The following is a 19740-nucleotide window of genomic DNA, read 5'->3' on the forward strand; positions in this document are numbered from 1 at the left end:
CCTTAAGATGTCCCTGATCTTGAGTATGTCAAACTCAAATGCCACTGACGGCTTGGGAGCGGTGGTAACATCCTAAGGATTCTGTTGCTCCTCTACTGGACCTGTCCAACAAATTTCAGTGCATATACAATGTACAGTGTAAAGATCATTAGGCTTTACAATTAAAATAATATAGTGAAAACCACGAAGGTTTATTTAAAGATTGGATAATTACAGGAATAATCAGAAGTCAGTCATTTGTCATTAAAAAAACATGGGGGCATATCAGCAAGGGTCGGCGATAATTATCGCTAAGCGCGCTTGGCACGAGGATAATTATCGCCGGCTGTCGCTGGATTTTATCAGCAACGCTTATCTCCAAAGCGATCAAATTCCAAGCGCATGCGGCCAAATGTGCGATTTTCGTTGGAAATCCAGCGATAATCGCACAACGTTTGGCGATAGCTTGATGATAGGGCAGGGCAGACTTAGCCATTATATGCACCTTCCATTGGATATAATGGCTAAGTCAGACTGAAAGAATGCGTATAGAAAGTAGCGATAACTGCGGTTAGCTCTACTTTTCCTATCGCTACGCAGGTTAGCGTGCAGCTTGTTGATCGGAGAAATGTCTATTAGCGACATTTCTCACCTTGTTTTGGGGAGGAAGGCCCACTTTGCATCTCATTAGCGATGCAAAGATGGGCTTTGCGGAAACGGGCACAAAGGCATTGAAACATGCGCTAGCGTGTCTTTGCTGATAGGGTGATAAAATTACCGCCGCTTTTCGCCCGAAAATGGACGCTAAAGCGGCAATAATTTATCATGGGTCCTTGATGATATGCCCCATGGTGCTCAGAATAAAATGCAAGTAATCAAATAGCAGAGAAAAGTATAGCTCAGCTCAAATAATGTGTCATAAATCAGAGATGAGCCCGAGGTAGTGTCGCCTCCCAACGTTCAAAGAACGTGAGCACAACACCCTCAAAAATAGGCTTATTTTATAATGCACAATATTGGTGCAGTAGTCTCACACCCTAGACCAGGGGTCTTCAAACTGTGGGGCGCGACCCCCAGGGGGGCCGTGGAGTGATGCAAAGGGGGTCGCGCCTTCCCAGTCACACTTCTGCCCAGGCCCAAGGGCTTCAGCCCCCCCCCCGCCCCCCACACTTCCCCCGTCCTGTGCCTCAGCCCGGCCGCTGCAGTGAAACTTGAGCTGCTGGGGGCTCAGCTGGGCAGTGTCTGGATTCCTATCTCCGGCACCCCCGTGCTTTTTCACAGGTCTTTAAAGACCATTTGCATTTTAACATGCCTTTGTAAACTGGTTACAGAGGCTTAGGTTTTTTTGCTGGTTCCACTGTGCCTATTCCTTACATTTGGATTTTACATTCACTGCCATAGTGTGAGAATGCATTTCATGGAAAGGAATACAAAGTTGGCTTCCTGGGGGCGCCGTGTGTGAACGTTTATTGTGCTTTTGAAGCACCTGCTGCAGCGTTTCTTTCCCGGCAATTACCAGGCCTCACATAAATGTCAAGATAACTTGCGTGATTAATTATCTTCCTGGAGAGAGATCAGAATTTTGTATAGTTGAGGTTTTGACTTAGGTGAAGTTAGTGCAGAGGGTTAATATGCCTGCTGCAAAGAACGTGTACCAAGTAGATTACAGAGTGTGTATGATGTGAAGAGATCAGCAGGTTACTGCTTTCAAAAGAGACATCCTTTTGTTACTTGCAATTTATAACTTAAAGTCCTAATATAGAATAGTGAGCTATTAACTTTCATCCTAAAACAGCATGCACACTACAAAGAATACATTATTAGACCATTGATTAATGTTGCAAAAAGGGTTAATTTGGTTAGAAATCAATTCTTATTATTAAAGGAAACTCCCAACTATGCTGTTTCTTTTTCGACTCTGAGTTTGTGCTTCTCCACACCAAGCACTCTTGAACTATACTGCCTACCAGTATGGATGACATGTGACTCCTATACTTTTAGTCCTTTGGCTTATGTAACATTTCCTATACACTGATTTACACACTTATGTTTGATTGTCTCTGTGTAATGTGTGTGTGTGATGCAAAGTGCTCGGACACCCTATACTGGTATGAGTGGCACTATATAACTAATTCAATACATCTGAGAGTGTGGGGTTATGGAGACTTGGTCACTGTTAAAGGGTGCTAGTGAGAGAATCCGTGGTGGGGGTGGTCATTGGGGGGGCACCAACAAACATTGTCGCACAGGGCACCACCAGCACTAAAGCCGGCCCTGGGAAGTATGCACAGATAAGCGCTGAAAATACCGCTTTAGGTGACTGCTTTTTTTTGTACCGACTGGGCCATCAAAATAATCTGCTGGTAACCCTAACCGTAGGACTGGAAGTTTGTTGCAGGATCAGCACATTATTTATTTCCTTCACCCTCGATCCCCGATTAATGCCGCAATAGTTTAACTTAGATCTTAAAGTCTACGCCCCAGTCAATAACATGCTGAGTTACTTCATGGGTCTGGGAATGCACCCTGCATTCAGACAACTCATTCCTCATTCTCGCCCTTTATTGTCACGCTCACCTTGCACTCACAGTGATCACAATGCACTCACACTGATCACCATGCACTTGCACCATTCACCCGCTCACCTTGCACTCACAGTGATCACTCTGCACTCAAAATGCACTTGTCCTGCTCACACTATACCTCAACCTGCAGTCACACGAGTAGACTACTCATCCTGCACTCATGTGACACTTCACTCACCTGTCCCCCTCACTACTCAATATGCAACTCACTCAAACAAGCCCATCAGTAATCATACATTCATTCATCCCATTCTGAACTTGCATCCGCACCCAAAATGAGAGAGGACAGTAAGGGAGTGAGAGAATTTGATTGAAGAGGTCAGGGATGAGGAGAAATGTGAATTGCCGAAGAGAAGTGTGGACACGCAAGAAGTGAGTGTGATCCAAAGGTGAGGGCTTCTGTTAGAACAAAGGGGAGGTGTGAAAGAGGAATGGGGGGACTGGAGAGGTGTAAGATACAAATAGACAAAAATTTGAATGAAGAGACGAGGTGAATGAGAAGTGCTGAGGGGCACGGGAGGTGACAGGGCCAGAGAGGCCATGAGATAAATGTGAGAGACTGTTAGAGATAAGGGCAGTGAAAGGACAGAATGGCAAGAGGTGATTAAAGGTGAAGTGAGAGGTTGAATGGGGAGAGTTCAGAAGTTGTAAAAAGGGGTGAAAGAAAATGACCTGCAAAGTGAGAGAGGGATCCGGGGTTAGGAGAGGAGAGAGGGATGGAAGGGAGGGGGTGAGAGGAAAGCTGCATGGGTAAACGGCTTAACTCTACACAAAACCGCCAGGGTTTTAAGGGACCCCTGCTTCTTCCGGTCAGGGCCAGGTGAGTTTCTAATGTGGCAGCACGTATTGCTGCAGAGTGGAAGGCCCTTCACAAAGGTTGACTTGAAATCTTTCTGATGATAATTGCTGTATTTTGGTTATAAATGGGTACTGATTGGGTGAAATCTTTCCTCAGCGTTACTGTGTGTAACAAATATCAAAATAATGAAGCAATGCTATCCCAAAATACGCGGCATCACATAACCTCATTTACATTTTCATCCCACGCAATTTAGTCAACAGGTTTAGACATTTTTGTCAGGAGGGGGTCCTTACGCCTCAAAATGTTGACAGGGGGGTCTCGGCATCCAAAAGTTTGAAGACCTCTGCCCTAGACCAATAAGAAAAGAAGAAAAATAAAATTTGTCAACACTATCCCACAATTCAAACAATGAAGTCCCATCCCGAGTGCTCTTTAGGCACTTAGATAATTGGTACAAAATCACTACTTGTTGTACAGGGTCAGTTTCTCAGGAGAATCATACTGCGGTCCCAATAGGTGAGACCTTGAAAACATTCACTCTCAGTAGGACCGTGTGTTATGGAGTCCTGAGAAAAGAAGCATCATTCTGTACCTGGGAAAGTGGCATTGCATCTCAAAACATTATTAATCACATCATGCTAATACAGTTGTACATTTTGTTAAAAAACCTGTTATCAGGGTCATGAGGTGGCCTCAAGACTAGCCAGCACTGGCATTATTCAGAAACCTGTAATTCAGCAACACCAGTGCTAAACCACACACAAAATCTTTGCGCCTCCTGCACTTATCTGCACCAACTTATGTTTTTTTCCAAATTAACCCTTCTTTTGAAAAGTAAAACAAAACGCTCCGACAGTATGAACCCCTGAATCATACCGACGTTAGTACTAAAGTTTTTTTTGTTTGTTTTTTGTATTTTAACCACAAGCCTGCTGTATGACATTTCAAGACGAATGAGGTTGTTACCAATGCAAACGATTGCAGAAATAGTCAGAGCCTCACTGAAGACATATTCAGCTTGCTGCAGTGAATCCAACTTCAAAACATGCATTATAACCATGGTAAGAAATTTAAAGCTGTGCAATAATTTTTGGATCCGTGCTGGAAAAAAATATTTATACATTTTTAGCCGTTCTAGAGCTGCTCACACCGAATAATCCAAACATATTGTCATTTGTTGGCTCAAAATATTGCAGCAAGAGATGGTACAGAAAACTTAGTATGAATTTTGTTTGGTACAGTCCTTCAAACCTGAACCTTTCAACCTGATATATTTCAAAATTCTGCCAAACACGTTCTAATGTGCTCTTAAATATGAAACATTAAATGGGATGAAGTCGCCTTTTATGTACATAATGAGGCAATTGCAATCAATAAGAAGTTCAGTGGCATAAAGATAAATGAGGCCAAAAGCTTAGTTACTTTTGTAAGTTTATTGAATTCTGAGGTGTTTTGCCAAATACTTTTAACATACATTAGAGGGTATTTTATTCCTTACTATATATGATCACACCTTTGCTCTTCTCCCAAAAAGCTTATATCCTTGGTTTTTTGGGCCATCATATGGCCATTGGTGGGATTTGTGTAATCCTGCTCAATTAATATTAATGAGGCAAGATCCTGTTTCCAAATCCTACTGAAAGCGCTGTGAATGCAGGGATGAGGACTTTAAGGAACTAGAAACCTCCCAGGATTCACATCCTCAGAATTCTGATATATATGTTTTTGATTGAAGCTCCTGCACTGTAAGAAAATTGGTAAGATGCAAAGGGTATTGGGGTGTGCATTCAGTGGTCTCCATGACCAATATTGAGGTTCCACCCTATCATTACAAATCCCTAGAAAGGAAGCGGAGATGCCCATTTCACTCACTGTTTACTTAATGATTCTTAATGAGTCACAAGGGGTATATTTTGAGTCACAAAGTCCTTTGCGACTCCCAATGTATATATGACTTATTGGGAGTTTAGGTTTTGCTGTCACAAAACCTACAATTATGTCATCATGTCAAAGCAAAAGACACACAACTGATGTATGGAATGCAGAACAAATCAAAACATTCACCCCCAGTCAAGAGATCTAGATTAAATCCATCATTCTTTTGCTCACCATGCCACCCCAGTTTAGACCCGGCCATATGCAAATCAGTCCTGACCTTGTGCCTCATGGGAACAGTCCAGCCCGAACTGCCAAGCCAGGTCCTCCCTGGACCGGAAACAAGCATCCTAGGACCGGTTTTGGGGTTTCATCTCTCTTCAGCCAGGATAGCTTGATTCCAGTGGCACAGTGAGCCCAGGAGCGTTACAACAAACAAATGATGGACGGAATGCTGACAATGCAGACATTCTCCCCCAGTCAAGAGATCTGGGTTAAATCCATCGTTCTTTTGCCCACTACGCCACCCCAGTTTAGACATGGCCATATGCAAATCAGTCTTGACCCTGTGCCTCATGGGAACAGTCCAGCCCGAACTGCCAAGCCATGTCTTCCCTGGACCGGAATCAAGCATCCTAGGACCGGTTTCTGGCTATCAGCCGTCATCAGCCAGGATAGCTTGACTCCAGTGGCGCAGTGAGCACGGGTCCCACGTCTGGGAATACCCATCCCACTTAGGGCGAAAAGCGTTACAACAAACAAATGATGGACGGAATGCTGACAATGCAGACATTCTCCCCCAGTCAAGAGATCTGGGTTAAATCCATCGTTCTTTTGCCCACTACGCCACCCCAGTTTAGACATGGCCATATGCAAATCAGTCTTGACCCTGTGCCTCATGGGAACAGTCCAGCCCGAACTGCCAAGCCATGTCTTCCCTGGACCGGAATCAAGCATCCTAGGACCGGTTTCTGGCTATCAGCCGTCATCAGCCAGGATAGCTTGACTCCAGTGGCGCAGTGAGCACGAGTCCCACGTCTGGGAATACCCATCCCACTTAGGGCGAAAAGCGTTACAACAAACAAATGATGGACGGAATGCTGACAATGCAGACATTCTCCCCCAGTCAAGAGATCTGGGTTAAATCCATCGTTCTTTTGCCCACTACGCCACCCCAGTTTAGACATGGCCATATGCAAATCAGTCTTGACCCTGTGCCTCATGGGAACAGTCCAGCCCGAACTGCCAAGCCATGTCTTCCCTGGACCGGAATCAAGCATCCTAGGACCGGTTTCTGGCTATCAGCCATCATCAGCCAGGATAGCTTGACTCCAGTGGCGCAGTGAGCACGGGTCCCACGTCTGGGAATACCCATCCCACTTAGGGCGAAAAGCGTTACAACAAACAAATGATGGACGGAATGCTGACAATGCAGACATTCTCCCCCAGTCAAGAGATCTGGGTTAAATCCATCGTTCTTTTGCCCACTACGCCACCCCAGTTTAGACATGGCCATATGCAAATCAGTCTTGACCCTGTGCCTCATGGGAACAGTCCAGCCCGAACTGCCAAGCCATGTCTTCCCTGGACCGGAATCAAGCATCCTAGGACCGATTTCTGGCTATCAGCCGTCATCAGCCAGGATAGCTTGACTCCAGTGGCGCAGTGAGCACGGGTCCCACGTCTGGGAATACCCATCCCACTTAGGGCGAAAAGCGTTACAACAAACAAATGATGGACGGAATGCTGACAATGCAGACATTCTCCCCCAGTCAAGAGATCTGGGTTAAATCCATCATTCTTTTGCCCACTACGCCACCCCAGTTTAGACATGGCCATATGCAAATCAGTCTTGACCCTGTGCCTCATGGGAACAGTCCAGCCCGAACTGCCAAGCCATGTCTTCCCTGGACCGGAATCAAGCATCCTAGGACCGGTTTCTGGCTATCAGCCGTCATCAGCCAGGATAGCTTGACTCCAGTGGCGCAGTGAGCACGGGTCCCACGTCTGGGAATACCCATCCCACTTAGGGCGAAAAGCGTTACAACAAACAAATGATGGACGGAATGCTGACAATGCAGACATTCTCCCCCAGTCAAGAGATCTGGGTTAAATCCATCGTTCTTTTGCCCACTACGCCACCCCAGTTTAGACATGGCCATATGCAAATCAGTCTTGACCCTGTGCCTCATGGGAACAGTCCAGCCCGAACTGCCAAGCCATGTCTTCCCTGGACCGGAATCAAGCATCCTAGGACCGGTTTCTGGCTATCAGCCGTCATCAGCCAGGATAGCTTGACTCCAGTGGCCCAGTGAGCACGGGTCCCACGTCTGGGAATACCCATCCCACTTAGGGCGAAAAGCGTTACAACAAACAAATGATGGCCGGAATGCTGACAATGCAGACATTCTCCCCCAGTCAAGAGATCTGGGTTAAATCCATCGTTCTTTTGCCCACTACGCCACCCCAGTTTAGACATGGCCATATGCAAATCAGTCTTGACCCTGTGCCTCATGGGAACAGTCCAGCCCGAACTGCCAAGCCATGTCTTCCCTGGACCGGAATCAAGCATCCTAGGACCGGTTTCTGGCTATCAGCCGTCATCAGCCAGGATAGCTTGACTCCAGTGGCGCAGTGAGCACGGGTCCCACGTCTGGGAATACCCATCCCACTTAGGGCGAAAAGCGTTACAACAAACAAATGATGGACGGAATGCTGACAATGCAGACATTCTCCCCCAGTCAAGAGATCTGGGTTAAATCCATCGTTCTTTTGCCCACTACGCCACCCCAGTTTAGACATGGCCATATGCAAATCAGTCTTGACCCTGTGCCTCATGGGAACAGTCCAGCCCGAACTGCCAAGCCATGTCTTCCCTGGACCGGAATCAAGCATCCTAGGACCGGTTTCTGGCTATCAGCCGTCATCAGCCAGGATAGCTTGACTCCAGTGGCGCAGTGAGCACGGGTCCCACGTCTGGGAATACCCATCCCACTTAGGGCGAAAAGCGTTACAACAAACAAATGATGGACGGAATGCTGACAATGCAGACATTCTCCCCCAGTCAAGAGATCTGGGTTAAATCCATCGTTCTTTTGCCCACTACGCCACCCCAGTTTAGACATGGCCATATGCAAATCAGTCTTGACCCTGTGCCTCATGGGAACAGTCCAGCCCGAACTGCCAAGCCATGTCTTCCCTGGACCGGAATCAAGCATCCTAGGACCGGTTTCTGGCTATCAGCCGTCATCAGCCAGGATAGCTTGACTCCAGTGGCGCAGTGAGCACGGGTCCCACGTCTGGGAATACCCATCCCACTTAGGGCGAAAAGCGTTACAACAAACAAATGATGGACGGAATGCTGACAATGCAGACATTCTCCCCCAGTCAAGAGATCTGGGTTAAATCCATCGTTCTTTTGCCCACTACGCCACCCCAGTTTAGACATGGCCATATGCAAATCAGTCTTGACCCTGTGCCTCATGGGAACAGTCCAGCCCGAACTGCCAAGCCATGTCTTCCCTGGACCGGAATCAAGCATCCTAGGACCGGTTTCTGGCTATCAGCCGTCATCAGCCAGGATAGCTTGACTCCAGTGGCGCAGTGAGCACGGGTCCCACGTCTGGGAATACCCATCCCACTTAGGGCGAAAAGCGTTACAACAAACAAATGATGGACGGAATGCTGACAATGCAGACATTCTCCCCCAGTCAAGAGATCTGGGTTAAATCCATCGTTCTTTTGCCCACTACGCCACCCCAGTTTAGACATGGCCATATGCAAATCAGTCTTGACCCTGTGCCTCATGGGAACAGTCCAGCCCGAACTGCCAAGCCATGTCTTCCCTGGACCGGAATCAAGCATCCTAGGACCGGTTTCTGGCTATCAGCCGTCATCAGCCAGGATAGCTTGACTCCAGTGGCGCAGTGAGCACGGGTCCCACGTCTGGGAATACCCATCCCACTTAGGGCGAAAAGCGTTACAACAAACAAATGATGGACGGAATGCTGACAATGCAGACATTCTCCCCCAGTCAAGAGATCTGGGTTAAATCCATGGTTCTTTTGCCCACTACGCCACCCCAGTTTAGACATGGCCATATGCAAATCAGTCTTGACCCTGTGCCTCATGGGAACAGTCCAGCCCGAACTGCCAAGCCATGTCTTCCCTGGACCGGAATCAAGCATCCTAGGACCGGTTTCTGGCTATCAGCCGTCATCAGCCAGGATAGCTTGACTCCAGTGGCGCAGTGAGCACGGGTCCCACGTCTGGGAATACCCATCCCACTTAGGGCGAAAAGCGTTACAACAAACAAATGATGGACGGAATGCTGACAATGCAGACATTCTCCCCCAGTCAAGAGATCTGGGTTAAATCCATCGTTCTTTTGCCCACTACGCCACCCCAGTTTAGACATGGCCATATGCAAATCAGTCTTGACCCTGTGCCTCATGGGAACAGTCCAGCCCGAACTGCCAAGCCATGTCTTCCCTGACCCGGAATCAAGCATCCTAGGACCGGTTTCTGGCTATCAGCCGTCATCAGCCAGGATAGCTTGACTCCAGTGGCGCAGTGAGCACGGGTCCCACGTCTGGGAATACCCATCCCACTTAGGGCGAAAAGCGTTACAACAAACAAATGATGGACGGAATGCTGACAATGCAGACATTCTCCCCCAGTCAAGAGATCTGGGTTAAATCCATCGTTCTTTTGCCCACTACGCCACCCCAGTTTAGACATGGCCATATGCAAATCAGTCTTGACCCTGTGCCTCATGGGAACAGTCCAGCCCGAACTGCCAAGCCATGTCTTCCCTGGACCGGAATCAAGCATCCTAGGACCGGTTTCTGGCTATCAGCCGTCATCAGCCAGGATAGCTTGACTCCAGTGGCGCAGTGAGCACGGGTCCCACGTCTGGGAATACCCATCCCACTTAGGGCGAAAAGCGTTACAACAAACAAATGATGGACGGAATGCTGACAATGCAGACATTCTCCCCCAGTCAAGAGATCTGGGTTAAATCCATTGTTCTTTTGCCCACTACGCCACCCCAGTTTAGACATGGCCATATGCAAATCAGTCTTGACCCTGTGCCTCATGGGAACAGTCCAGCCCGAACTGCCAAGCCATGTCTTCCCTGGACCGGAATCAAGCATCCTAGGACCGGTTTCTGGCTATCAGCCGTCATCAGCCAGGATAGCTTGACTCCAGTGGCGCAGTGAGCACGGGTCCCACGTCTGGGAATACCCATCCCACTTAGGGCGAAAAGCGTTACAACAAACAAATGATGGACGGAATGCTGACAATGCAGACATTCTCCCCCAGTCAAGAGATCTGGGTTAAATCCATTGTTCTTTTGCCCACTACGCCACCCCAGTTTAGACATGGCCATATGCAAATCAGTCTTGACCCTGTGCCTCATGGGAACAGTCCAGCCCGAACTGCCAAGCCATGTCTTCCCTGGACCGGAATCAAGCATCCTAGGACCGGTTTCTGGCTATCAGCCGTCATCAGCCAGGATAGCTTGACTCCAGTGGCGCAGTGAGCACGGGTCCCACGTCTGGGAATACCCATCCCACTTAGGGCGAAAAGCGTTACAACAAACAAATGATGGACGGAATGCTGACAATGCAGACATTCTCCCCCAGTCAAGAGATCTGGGTTAAATCCATCGTTCTTTTGCCCACTACGCCACCCCAGTTTAGACATGGCCATATGCAAATCAGTCTTGACCCTGTGCCTCATGGGAACAGTCCAGCCCGAACTGCCAAGCCATGTCTTCCCTGGACCGGAATCAAGCATCCTAGGACCGGTTTCTGGCTATCAGCCGTCATCAGCCAGGATAGCTTGACTCCAGTGGCGCAGTGAGCACGGGTCCCACGTCTGGGAATACCCATCCCACTTAGGGCGAAAAGCGTTACAACAAACAAATGATGGACGGAATGCTGACAATGCAGACATTCTCCCCCAGTCAAGAGATCTGGGTTAAATCCATCGTTCTTTTGCCCACTACGCCACCCCAGTTTAGACATGGCCATATGCAAATCAGTCTTGACCCTGTGCCTCATGGGAACAGTCCAGCCCGAACTGCCAAGCCACGTCTGGGCATATCTGGCGCACTTAGGGCGAGAAAGCAAAAGACACGCAATTGATGTATGGAATGCAGAACAAATCAAAACATTCACCTCCAGTCAAGAGATCTGGGTTAAATCCATCATTCGTTTGCTCACCATGCCACCTCAGTTTAGACCTGGTCATATGCAAATCAGTCCTGACCCTGTGCCTGATGGGAACAGTCCAGCCCGAACTGCCAAGCCAGGTCCTCCCTGGACCGGAAACAAGCATCCTAGGACCGGTTTCGGGGTTTCACCTCTCTTCAGCCAGGATAGCTTGATTCCAGTGGCACAGTGAGCCCAGGACCCACGTCTGGGCATATCTGGCGCACTTAGGGCGAGAAAGCAAAAGACACACAATTGATGGACGGAATGCAGAACAAATCAAAACATTCACCTCCAGTCAAGAGATCTGGGTTAAATCCATCATTCTTTTGCTCACCATGCCACCTCAGTTTAGACCTGGTCATATGCAAATCAGTCCTGACCCTGTGCCTCATGGGAACAGTCCAGCCCGAACTGCCAAGCCAGGTCCTCCCTGGACCGGAAACAAGCATCCTAGGACCGGTTTCGGGATTTCACCTCTCTTCAGCCAGGATAGCTTGATTCCAGTGGCACAGTGAGCCCAGGACCCACGTCTGGGCATACCTGGCGCACTTAGGGCGTGAAAGCAAAAGACACACAATTGATGGATGGAATACAGAACAAATCAAAACATTCACCCCCAGTAAAGAGATCTGGGTTAAATCCATCATTCTTTTGCTCACCATGCCACCCCAGTTTAGACCTGGCCATATGCAAATCAGTCCTGACTCTGTGTCTCATGGGAACAGTCCAGCCCGAACTGCCAAGCCATGTCCTCCCTGGACTGGAAACAAGCATCCTAGGATCGGTTTCAGGGTTTCACCTCTTTTCAGCCAGGATAGCTTGAGCCCAGGACCCCCATCTGGGCATACCTGGCGCAATTAGGGCGAGAAAGCAAAAGACACACAATTGATGGACGGAATGCAGAACAAATCAAAACATTCACCCCCAGTCAAGAGATCTGGGTTAAATTCATCATTCTTTTGCTCACCATGCCATCCCAGTTTAGACCTGACCATATGCAAATCAGTCCTGACCCTATGCCTCATGGGAATAGTCCAGCCCAAACTGCCAAGCCAGGTCCTCCCTGGACCGGAAACAAGCATCCTAGGACCAGTCTTGGGGTTTCACCTCTCTTCAGCCAGGATAGCTTGATTCCAGTGGCACAGTGAGCCCAGGACCCACGTCTGGGCATACCTGGCGCACTTAGGGCGAGAAAGCAAAAGACACACAATTGATGGACGGAATGCAGAACAAATCAAAACATTCACCCCCAGTCAAGAGATCTGGGTTAAATTCATCATTCTTTTGCTCACCATGCCATTCCAGTTTAGACCTGACCATATGCAAATCAGTCCTGACCCCATGCCTCATGGGAACAGTCCAGCCCAAACTGCCAAGCCAGGTCCTCCCTGGACCGGAAACAAGCATCCTAGGACCAGTCTCGGGGTTTCACCTCTCTTCAGCCAGGATAGCTTGATTCCAGTGGCACAGTGAGCCCAGGACCCACGTCTGGGCATACCTGGCGCACTTAGGGCGAGAAAGCAAAAGACACACAATTGATGGACGGAATGCAGAACAAATCAAAACATTCACCCCCAGTCAAGAGATCTGGGTTAAATCCATCATTCTTTTGCTCACCATGCCACCTCAGTTTAGACCTGGCCATATGCAAATCAGTCCTGACCCTGTGCCTCATGGGAACAGTCCAGCCTGAACTGCCAAGCCAGGTCCTCCCTGGACCGGAAACTCTGTACTGGGGTGAATGTATGACATTGTTCGGCATTCTGTCCATCAACTGTTGTTTTTGCATTTATCACCCCGAGTGGGAAGGGTATGCCCAGACGTGGGTCCCGTGCTCTCCATGCCATTGGAATCAAGCTATCCTGGCTGAAGAGGGGTGAAACCCCGAAACCGGTCCTAGTATGCTTGGTTCCAGTCCAGGGAGGACCTGGCTTGGCAGTTCGGGCTGGACTGTTCCCATGAGGCACAGGGTCAAGACTGATTTGCATATGGCTGGGTTCAAACTGGAACGGCATGGTGAGCAAAAAGATGATGGATTTAGGCCCAGATCTCTGTACTGGGGTGAATGTATGACATTGTTCTGCATTCTGTCCATCAACTGTTGTTTTTGCATTCTAATTTTTCACCATGGCATAAAAAGTTGGTACATTTATGTCAGGCGTTTTATCATAAATATTGCACTTTATGTTCAATTAATATAATGCACATTTTAAATCACTGATGTTAATGGGAAGAATGTATTTAAAGTGATATCCAGCAGTTTACAAATATACAACATTAAAGTTTCCCAAAAGCTCTGCGTCATAAATTAGACTCCCCGGCACATTAACAAATTTATGATTTATGATCACTGATTAAAAATAGCATATTCATTACCACGATTCAGAGAACTAGGCTCCTGCTGATCAACCACTAACCCTAAAAAATGTGGAGTACTTCCATGCTCTTTCCTTCCCTCCTTCTATTCAGTCTCTATTTGGAACCGGTTGGTGGGGTGTTCCATGAAAATAGTTCTACATATTCCAATTTGATGATCGCACCTACTTAATCATAAAACATCTCCCCCATCTGTCATTTAATTCCTGAAATCTGACAAACTGAAGAAGTTTCTTTTCTCAAACTGAATGTGTTAAAAACACTTTCAGGCCTTTCTAAATCAACCCTGGTTGTTAGGTTTTGCCTTGTGAAATCTCTTGTATTTAATTTATCTTAAAGAGGGGCTTATCAGTTCCCATCATCAGATTACTGTGTTCACTATCTTTGTGTGAAACTTTTTTTTGTAACTTACCCTAGCTGCACACATTTACCATACTTCTACTATAACTGTTCACAATTTTTAAGCCCCATTCACTGTCAAGATAAGATCCCTTCTCACAGAAAAGGCAGACAACTTCTAACAGTATGCTGGAATGCTTGCTTTTTATTACTTAGTTGTGTAAAGCAGATACTTTAGCCTTAGAACATTTGTGGCATTTCCTGTTCATGCCTCAGTAACATTCTTTGCATTTAGTAGGCATTATCGGATTTATTTTTTAAACTTAATCTATTTGGTCATTATTATCAAATTCTAAATGTTGGAATAAACATTGTGCGTTAAAAATAAAGGTAATATAAAAGAGCTATGCTATGTTTTACTAATAAACAGGCTGCCACAACTGCAGTTACCTTGCAAGAAACGGTTATGATTTGAATGGTGCAGCAGGTGCAGTAACACCAGGCCCAAAAGTTGTCAGGACTCCTCTAAATACATAATATTACTATCTTTGACAACTAAGCAGGCAATCACAATTGCAGTTACCTTGCAGTTAAAAGGACTTGATTTGAATGATGCAGCAGGTGCAGTGGCACCGGGGCCAACACCTCTAGGGACTCCACTAACCCCAGATGATTGCTAACATTTAAAACTAAGAAGGCAGTCACAAGAGCAGTTACCTTGTAAACAACAGGGTCATGATCTCAATGGTGCAGCAGGTGCAGTGACACCAGGACCAAAAGATCTAGGCACTTCATTAAACACCTAAAATTGTTATATTTCATGACTAAGCAGGCAGTCACAAGTGCAGTTACCTTGCAGACAACAGATTCATGATTTGAATGGTGGAGCAGGTGCAGTAGCACCGGGCCCAAAACTTGTCCTCCAAACACCTAATATTGCTATAGGTTACTACTATACAGGTAGTCATAATTGCAATTACCTTGCAGTTAAAAGGGGCTTGATTTAAATGGTGTAGCAGATACAGCGGCAACAGGGCCAAAGTTGTCATAACTCCACTAAACACTGATTATTGCTATATTTTACAACCAAACAGGCAGTCACAAGTGCAGTTATCTTTCAAGCACTAGTGTCATGATTTGAATCTTGCAACAGGTGCTGTGCACTGGGCCAAAAAGTTGTCAGAACTCCTATAAACACCTAATATTTCAATAATTTACTACTAAACAGGCAGTCACAATTACAGTTACCTTGCAATTGAAAGGGGCTTGATTTAAATGGTGCAGCAGGTGTAGTGGCTCTGGAGCCAAAAGCTCTGTGGGCCCCAATAAACCCAGATTATTGCTAAATTTTACTACTAAACAAGACAGTCACAAGTGCATTTATCTAGCAGGCAGTAGGGTCATGAATGGTGCAGCAGGTACAGTAGCACCAGTGCCAAAAGCTCTAGGCAGCCCACTAACCACCTAATATTGCTATATTTTACTACTGAACAGGCAGGTACAAGTGCAGTTACCTTACAGACAACTGGGTCATGATTTGAATGGTGCAGCAGGTTCAGTGGCACCGTGCCAAAAAGTTGTCAGAACTCCTCTAAACACCAAGCTTTGCTATATTTTACTACTATACAGGCAGACACAATTGCAGTTATCTTGCAGTTAAATGGGGCTTGATTCGAATGGTGCAGTAGCTGCAGGTGGCACCAGAGCCAAACACTCTAGGGACCCCACTAAATGCCGAATATTGCAAAATTTTACTACTAAATAGGCAGGCACAAGTGCAGTTATCTAGCAGGCACTCGGGCAAAGATTTCAATGGTGCTGCAGGTGCAGTGGCACCAGGGTCAAAAGTTGTCAGAACCCCTTTAAACACCAAATATTGCTATATTTAACTAGTAAATAGGCAGTCACAAGTGCAGGTCCCTTGCAGGCACTAAGTTCATAATCAATCAATCAGGGAATTTTAAAGCGCACTACTCACCCAAGAGGGTCTCAAGGCGCTGGGGGTTGGGGGGCAGCGGAAAAGCCAGGTCTTGAGGCTCTTCCTGAAAGTGTGCAGAGTAGGGGGGCGTCTGATGTTGACTGGGAATTTGTTCCAGGCTTTGGCCGCGATGTAGGAGAAGGCTCTACCACCCGATCTGGTTCTGCGGATGCACGGGGTTTCAGCTAGGGTGAGGTCGGCGGAGCCGAGGTTTCTATTGGGTACGTGGAAGGAGACTCTTTCGTTGAGGTATTTGGTTCAGGTGTTGTGGAGGGATTTGTAAGCGTGGGTGAGTAGCTTGAAGGTTAATCTCTTCTCAAAGGGTAGCCAGTGGAGGTGTTGCAGGTGTTGGGTGATGTGCTCAAGTCGTGTGATACCAAGTGTTCTGGATGATCTGGAGTTGTGTAGCAGGGATTTGTTGATTCCTGCGTAGAGGGTGTTTCCGTATTCCAGTCTACGTGTTACAAGTGCGTATGTGACGGTCTTTTTGGCTTCGGGGGATCCGCTTGAAGGTCTTGTGGAGGGTGTTGAAGCAGGTGAAGGCGACAGCGTTGACCTGGCGGGTCATGGTGAGGGAGGAGTCGAGTATGATACAGAGGTTCCAGGCGTGGTCAGTGGGGGTGGGGGGTTGACGAGGGCAGTGGACCACCAGGTGTTGTCCCAAGCTGAGGGGGTGGGTCCAAGGACGAGGTCTTCTGTCTTCTCCAAGTTAAGTTTCAGGCAGCTGCTGCTCATCCAAGCTGCGACGTCTTTCATTCCCTCCTGGAAGCTGAGTCTGGTGGTTTCGGGGTCCTTCGTGAGGGAGAGAATGAATTTAAATGGGGCAGCAGTTGCAGTGACACTGGAGCTCAAAGCTCTAGGAATCCCTGTAAACACCAAATATTGCAATATTTTTCCACTAAACAGGCAGTCACAAGTGCAGTTACTTTACATTCAATAGGGTCATGATTGGAATGGTGCAGCAGGTGCAGTGGCACCAGGGCCAAATGTTGTCATAACTCCTCTAAACACCAAATATTGCTATATTTTACTACTAAACAGGCAATCACAAATGCAGTTATCTTGCAGCCACTAGGGGCATGATTTGAATAGTGCAGCAGGTGTAGTGTTACTGGGCCCAAAGGTTGTCAGAACTCCTTTAAACACATAATGTTGCTATTACATCAATTAATTCTATTAGTTCCTTCTTTCATTTCCTTTTTCAAAATGTTGCTATCACTTACCCACACTATACCACTAGTAACAGCACAATATATTGACTTTTTGTACATAAACAAGCCACACCACTTTCACAGACTTTCTGTAACCTATATTGTACAACTACTCAGCAAGCCACATCTTAAAATAAATGCAGCTTAATATTAATCATATAGGCGAAACCTAATGCATCTACCAATGATTGTTTGAAGAGCTATTTTCAGTGTTCTCAACTACCTCAAATACAAATTTGGGAAGAGAAAAACGATAGGGGCATATTTAGACTTCTATTGGAGATCTGAAAAACAAAAAACACTCAGGCAATAAAATGGACATTATAATGGCAGACAACACGTTCATGGATCCAACTTCCAAAACATCTAAGTTTCAACCCAAATCTGTTGGCATACCAAATAGACCTAAAACTAACTTTCAGAGAATGTACCTTAAAATGTATAATGTTGAATTTCTGATCTTTTCTCATAGTCTATACTGTCTCACATGTTTACATGTTTCTTGTGAAGTGATCCTTTGCCCATGTAACCAGCTCTGTCAAATAATAAGTAAATAGATAATTTATTAAAATAAAATAATCCAAAACATAACTGATAATTGACATAGGGAGAGGGAGGAGGAATAGTAAAAACCACATTGAGAAAATTATTTAAACATTTAAGTATCAAAATATTTGGCAAGGTAGCCTTAACGTTCATCCTTTTTTCTATTCTTTTTTTTACATACCCAAGAGAATCAAATACAGTACAGCAATTTGTTATTTCATACAAGGTAAGGTAGTGCATTGAGATTTTCCTAAATACATACATATAAAATCACTTAATGGTGGGTGTTAAAATCCAATGCGGGGTAAGACTTATATATAATGTGACCCAGAGAGGATAACAAATGTCCTGCGTACGCTATAATAGAGAAAAATATATTAAATTCAAATATACAAATACATCGATCATACATATTATAGTGATGAGAAGCACAATAAATATAATATATTATGGATTTTAGATAAAGCTCAAAATGACACATGCATAAATAAGCTTCAGTTTAAATAATTATCACCCATGAATAAATAAGTGAAATATATATTAGGACATGTTCCTTCTCCACCTAGCTATGGGCGGCTTCGCTGCCTCTCTGCCCCTGCATGAGTATAATGCATTCTCTTGATCGTAGACCCCCAAAAGTCGCGCAAGCCACATTTGAAAAATTGGGAGATCCATGTCCTTCCATCTTGCAGCAATCAATATCCTGAAGACAGCAGTGCGCATAAATATAAAATATTTTTCCGTGGTGTTCAGGCCTAGGCAGCTATTGTAACCCATTAGCATCAGTGTAGGGGATAGGTCAACACTGCGCCCTAGCAGCCCCTCACAAAAGCTTGCCACCTCCTTCTTTATGGAACTTAACCTGTCGCAATCGTAAAACATGTGAACTATCATTGCATGTCTTACCCACATCTTGGGCATCTATCATCCTCTCTTTTGCCCCAGCTAAAAAGTTTAGCAGGGGTAAAATATAGATTGAACACCGTCTTATAATGTCAATCGGAAAATTGTACCCGCTAATAACAGGGCCATATATAAATCTACATCTGGATTATTTAATTTCCCAGCCCATATAGTTCCGGTTTTCTCCAGATCATCCTGAATACTTTTGATCAGAGTACAGTAAATATTCTTAATCCTATTGCCACTCCCGACTATTAGTTCTATTAATTGAATTTTTTCCCCCGGGGATACAGCAGGTCTGCGGCTCCCCAGGGATTCACGAATTTGAACATATTTAAAGTACTGACTAGTCGAGATACCGTATTTCTGTTGTAAAGCACTAAAAGTGCGTAGCTGACCTGATTCATAGATATCACCTACCACTGTTAAACCAAGTTGTTCCCATTGCTTACCCAAGCTATCATAGAAAAAGTGCGGAAAGGCATATGAGTGCCAGAGTGGGGTATAGTAACTTATTTTTGGAATTACCATAGCTTTCTGTACCCTGTTCCATAATTCCCAGGCGTTCCCTTAGCATTCATCCTAATGCAGCACTGTCAAAAATATTATACTATTGGACGACAATTGATTTGAAAAACACTATCTATATCATATGTATTGTATTGCATCATACTAATTAGCTAATTTTCAAAACTAGTCATTACTTTATCAGTTAAAAATTCAACAAAACTGGTATAGCTACAGGTACTTCAGAGTAAGGACCTTTTTCTTATATTATGCCATTTATAATTATAAATGGTAAGTGCATGGGAAGAAGTGCTTCTGGAGCCTAGTAATACCTTCTCCAGTAAAAGCAAATGGTAGAGTCAGAAGCACTGAAACATAACATTTACAATGACAATCACATGGAATATGTAAATTCTTT

At 45.8% G+C, this 19740-nt stretch overlaps 1 protein-coding gene across 10 annotated transcripts in view; it reads left to right on the forward strand.

Annotated features, from left to right (window-relative positions):
* LOC146866400 (vitamin D-binding protein-like) overlaps positions 1-19740 on the forward strand; it is a 666911-nt gene that overhangs the window by 613513 nt on the left and 33658 nt on the right. For all 10 annotated transcript variants that reach the window (XM_085636444.1, XM_085636422.1, XM_085636460.1 and 7 more), the window contains one exon: positions 4295-4427. In XM_085636444.1, coding sequence (XP_085492570.1) covers positions 4295-4427 — 133 coding nt within the window. The remainder of the gene's footprint in view (positions 1-4294; positions 4428-19740) is intronic.

This window comes from Triturus cristatus, chromosome 2_1, assembly GCF_964204655.1.
Source record: "Triturus cristatus chromosome 2_1, aTriCri1.1, whole genome shotgun sequence".
In the NCBI taxonomy this organism is placed as follows: Eukaryota; Metazoa; Chordata; class Amphibia; order Caudata; family Salamandridae; genus Triturus; species Triturus cristatus.